At 34.3% G+C, this 5,591-nt stretch overlaps 1 protein-coding gene across 1 annotated transcript; it reads left to right on the top strand.

The window, feature by feature from the left end:
- Nucleotides 1-361: 361 nt before the first annotated feature.
- Nucleotides 362-1,215, top strand: LOC123670898. The gene is made up of 3 exons (XM_045604473.1): nucleotides 362-724; nucleotides 783-1,033; nucleotides 1,132-1,215. Exons 1-3 carry the CDS (start codon nucleotides 627-629, stop codon nucleotides 1,179-1,181), a joined length of 399 nt encoding a protein of 132 aa, XP_045460429.1. The 5' UTR covers nucleotides 362-626; the 3' UTR covers nucleotides 1,182-1,215.
- The last annotated feature ends 4,376 nt before the right edge of the window (nucleotides 1,216-5,591 follow it).

The following is a 5,591-nucleotide window of genomic DNA, read 5'->3' as shown; positions in this document are numbered from 1 at the left end:
TGCGGATCTATGGGCAATGTGGATCTATAAGCTTTATTGATCTACCTACCTATTGATCTACAGGATATATTGATCTGTAGTGACTCGGTTTGCTCAGAGATGGCGTGATGGTGGTAATGCGCCACAAAACATCGGCCCCGGCGTATTTAAAGGGATCGACGCGAAGCAACCGATTCACTGAACATCGCAAGACGACCGCGCGGCAGCTGATTTTTAAGGTCACGTTTTATTTGTGTTTAGCCATCATTAAGTTTAAAGCTAAGTGTTGTGAAAAAAGTTCTGTGAAAGACAACGGTGTCTTAGCCAAATTCAAGAAAATGGACCCTAACATCAAAGATTAGGGAGAGAAAGATAGGAAACGAAGCGACCCAGACGACGCCAGCGACATCTGGTGCGTCAGTTGTGAACTAAATTGGTTAAAATATTATTACGGAGGCTATTTATAAACTATATAAGATTAGATTAATCTAATCTAACCTAATCTTTGCTTTTGAGTTAAATCAAAGATTAGGGTTATATTTTTGTTTGTAAACGTGCTGTGCAAAGATTAGTGTTGTGGTTATTAAGCACACGTGTTATTGAACCTGTTTATCAAAGATTAATATTAATTTGCTGTTCTTGTCAAGATGAGTCGTGGTTCATATTGTATGGTATTAACCTGCTCGAACAATAAACTTAAAAACCCAAAGCTCGCGTTTTTTACATTACCGAAGGACATGAAAATGTAAGTTTAAGTAGTCAATTCAATATAACAAAATCATCTAATTTCTATTATTATTCAGTGCCAAAAGTTGGATCGAATTCTCTGGACGCAAAGATCTTGACCTGGGTGCTTCGAAAGACTATAGAATGTGTAGTGAGCATTTTACAGAAAACCAATTCAAATGTATATATCCACGGATATTGCTTGGGCGTGGAAGTATTCCTCATGTGAATGGACCTAAATCAGATGTTCTTCCTCAATCAGAGTCTAAGATGATCATCCATGAAGAAACTGTTCAAACGGATCAAAACGTAGCTCTATCTAATATTGGTGAGTTTTTCCTGTTATTAATTGAATCACAAATGTATAGATTAAATATCACACAAAGGAATTGAAAACTGAGTGACATTGTATTTCTTTTTTTGTAGAAAGATTCTGCGTTTGCTGTGAACAAATATTATCATTTGATAATTTTTGAAAAGAGGACACATGAATGCAAATCATATTTGTAAGTCTAGTTACTTGAAGTTGTTGAATGAAATTATCAATTCAAATTAGTGATAAATGCAATAAGATGAAATTGTTTTTCTTTTTTCTAGATGTTACAACGGAATCAGAAGGTTTTATAGAAGCAAGTAGCAGTTCGGCCACCCCCAAACGTAGTGGTAGTAAGCTGAGCCCCTTAACCAACCAGAGAATTGAAAGAATGAAGGCTAAAATCAATTCTTTGAAGTGCAAAATATTTAGGCGTAAAGTTCCCCACTGTTTTTGCAAAGGAAGACCCATCGAGGCTACCAATAGAACAAACATCTCAAGATTGATATGTGAATCAAAACGATACCTTTCCAAAGATGCTCATATTATTTTTGCTAATGAGTTGAAAGCAAACTTTGTTAATAAATTCAACAGAAGATATGATGATGACTTGAAAGAAATGTGCTTGTTTATGGTATTATGCTTCACCAAAGGGTTATTAAGCATTATCCAAATCACTCAACTTACCCACTGTTAGGAGTTTGAGAAATTGGCAGGCGAAGCTTAAAACTTCTCCTGGTATAAGTCCAGCCATAGAGGAATCGCTCAAAATTCATTTTAAAAATTGCACAGACCAAAAAAGAAAAATTTGCATATTGATTTTTGACGAAATTTCTCTTAGTGAAGAGATTCATTTTAATAGGGCGACAGATAAAGTAATTGGAGTTGTTGATACTGGCAACATAAGGAGAAATGAGAAGGCTACGTCTGCACTTGTCTGTATGGTAAGGGGCATCGTTTATAATTGGAAATTCACTTTGGGGTACTGGTTTTTGGGCCGTACGGCCACAAATGAATTTTTACCATCAATTTTTTCTGATTCACTTGACTCTGCTTTTAAAGCAGGACTCATAGTGAAAGCTGTAGTCTGTGATCAAAGTCCTGTGAATCAGAATGTGGCCAGGCAGCTCAAAATTTCAGTAAACCAAAGTTGTTTTTTCAGAAATGATGAGAAAATTTTTTTTCTGTTTGATGCTCCTCACCTACTGAAAAGTGTTAGGAATAATTTGGCGAAATATGACCTAATTTATAAAAATAAAACTGTTAGGTGGAAATACATTGAATCAGCTGGCAAATCTTCAAACCCTCTACGTGTGCGCTTGCTACCTAAACTCACTGAAGAGCATTTCAATGTGACATCATTTAATGCAATGAGGGTAAAATATGCCACTCAAGTATTAAGTGAATCGGTAAGTGTAGCAATGCTCGTACTACAGCAGTTTGGAGAGTTGCCAGCTGATTCCTTAGCTACAGCTGAGTTTGTGAGTGATATGGATAAACTGTTTGATTGTTTGAATAGTAGCAAACTCGATACTGATTTACTGAAGATGAGATATGCCATGAGTGATGGATCACCTCATGAGAAATTCATTTCAGAAATCAGGGACAATTTCAAAAATTCGAGGTTTCTACTATCTAAACGATCTATCCCTCCCTGCATTAATGGTTTTATCATTACAATTAACAGTGTCTTACAACTTGCAGAGGACTTGCGTTTGAATTATGGTGTTGCGAAATTATTGACAAGACATCTGAATCAAGATCCTGTCGAAAATCTATTCGCCACTGTAAGACAACAACACGGTTGTTGCCGGAACCCAAGTTCTTTGCAATTTGAGAATGGTCTGCGGCATACATACCTCACAAGTATTTCAAAGTTGTCAAGTCAGACAATCTGTGAAGATGACTTCTCATTTTCATTGAAAAAATTAAGTGAGTTGAGTGAGCTTTCCGAAAGTCAAATAAATAGTCAACCTGAAGCATCTTTGTCTTGGAAAGCTATCGATAATATTGATGTTGACCTGCAGGATGAAAATGCCATATATTATGTTAGCAGATATATGGCAAAGAAATTTCTAAAATTGCACCCTTGTGAAAAATGTAAAAGTTTACTCGCGGACGATGAAAAAAAATTAACAGGTCAGCATCAATTGTTCACATATTTCAAACAGGGGGAATCACTGCCAGAATCTGAAGGATTGCTTTATGCTTCTCAAAGTTTTTATGAATATATAAAGAAGCTTGAAGTAATCCATAATGTGCACTTCAAGGACCTTCTACATAGTAGGCATATAGTGGGGGATCTAGTGGAAATAGTCAGAGGAAAAAATGAAATTTCATTTGATCTGTGTACACCAGAAGCCTCTGGCCATTTCCTCAAGATGTTTATGACTACACGTTGTCTTTGGGGTGTTCGGTTCGAAAATCAAAATAAAATAAAAAAAAGTGAATACAAAAAATCTAAATCTATGCAATGAATAATGCAGAAATCAGAAATCTATGCAATGAATAATGATTCACATTTAAGATTACTGAGCTCTGGGCGACAAATGATGGAGAAATGGATTATTTTATATTTTTGGATTTCAGACGTTTCAGAATGTAAACATGTCAGAATTCCACGGAAGCAATTTTTTTTTTTTTTAAATCAAACGATGAAACTAGAAAGGACAAAATATTGCATTTCCCCAATTAATGTATAGCAATACATTTCTCAATTTGCTGATATGTGTTCTCAAATTTACGAAAAAGTTTTTTTTTAATCCTCAAATTTCAGCTTATATAATAATTTTGAAAGCTGAAAGTGCACCCAATTTCATTCAAATATTATACTTTGGTTTAATAATTTCCTATTATTTCATCGGATATTCTAAAATTTGTTGTAAAAAAATGATTTTAAAAAATAACAAAATTAATAAACCAAAAGCTCTACGGAAAGCTTCTAGTGTTTTACTTCCATCTGCATGACATCTTGGAACATTGAATTCACATTGAGACTGGTTGAAAATTGGTATAATCCCATAATCAAGAAATAATTACGGGTTCAAAATATTCTTTTAAAAACACCTATACCTTTTCCAACAACATCATTGATAAAGGTACAAGAGAACTGCCGTCAATGTAAGTAGTTACTAAGATCTTCATTATTCAGACCCCTCAAAACATGAATAAATTAAGGATTACACGATTTTAAACTGGTAACGTCTTAAATTGACGAGATACTACCATCTCAGGTATAAAAAAATCACATTAGCTTCCGTCAGAATTGCATTGCAAGGAGAACATCTCATTTTATTATTTTATTCCTTTTATGTTGAATTCTAATTTTTGTATCTGATGACGATCTATAAAATATACTCCCGTTGATGATAATAGATCTTATGCTTAATTCATAGATGAGAACTGCTATTTTTGGTGATGCTCCCCAAAGATTTTCAGCTACACATCTAAGAATAATGGTACTTTTCTCATATCGATATTTCGTGTTCGAAGCAACTTAAGATCGATAAATATAGGTATTTGTACTGCTTCATATATGTGTTATAGGGGATAGACGGTGTCTAGTAAAACACATAAGAGCAGACTCATCCGAATACATTATGACTATGTCAAATGTCTATTCACAATCTCTCAGATAATTGTCATAATCACCTTCGGTAACATAAAGCATAAATCGTCAGCAGAATCTTTACCTACGTATTTCTCAAGTAATCTATGCAATTCGGGCGTGAAAATATTGAATGTGGTAGGCCCACAATTGAACCTTGAGGGACACCATTATATACCAGTATAGGACCGTGCAAACCATTATGATGATCTTTTAGGTGAGTTTATTTCTCATTAAATATCTATGTGATATTGAATGCAATTCTCTGGTAAAGATCAATCCGACCAATCTTCTATGTAGTATTCAAAGGATCCCCTTAGATCTGAGAAGAAAAACAATAGAAGTCAGATGGGTATCAGTTATAAGACCTGATTGAAACCAAACAGTGTTTTCGGAAACATCCACCTGATTTCGAATGAAACCCTAGTCTTCTTAACTTAACTTTTTCCTCGTACATCTTGAGTACACATAACAGACATTTGAATATAGATCGCAATTGAAAGTTTATGGTTCAAGTAAAGAATAGTTTTGTCTTCATATTATTTTTGATGTTCATCAAAATTGTTAACTACAAAGTTATAATTGTGAAAGAGCTTGTGGAATTATCTAACATGAATACTTCAAGTGACATTTGCCAATAAAAATTTTGAGCAGTCAAAAAGAATTGCACAATAAAACAAAGATTATAAAAGACTTGTTGCCACCAGAACCCTTGATGAATTAATTAATTTTAGTAGATCTACAGCTATGAGGACTGCCAGAACGGTAGCTAGAGCATTCTTTCAATCGTGTACAAATATTTGTAGATGGTCAACTGGTGAATAACCAAAAGTAGCTTCAAGAAAATCTAATTTTCTGATACATATTTATTTCTATTGAATATATCTAACTGCATGTGATCGCCAAAAGGATTTCACTCAAGGAGTGTTATGTTGGAACAGTCAGATTGAATTATGGTGCAGTAGG

Source organism: Harmonia axyridis, chromosome 1 (genome assembly GCF_914767665.1).
Source record: "Harmonia axyridis chromosome 1, icHarAxyr1.1, whole genome shotgun sequence".
In the NCBI taxonomy this organism is placed as follows: domain Eukaryota; kingdom Metazoa; phylum Arthropoda; class Insecta; order Coleoptera; family Coccinellidae; genus Harmonia; species Harmonia axyridis.
The sequence above is the reverse complement of the archived record's forward strand: the minus strand, read 5'-3'. Positions and strand labels throughout refer to the sequence as shown.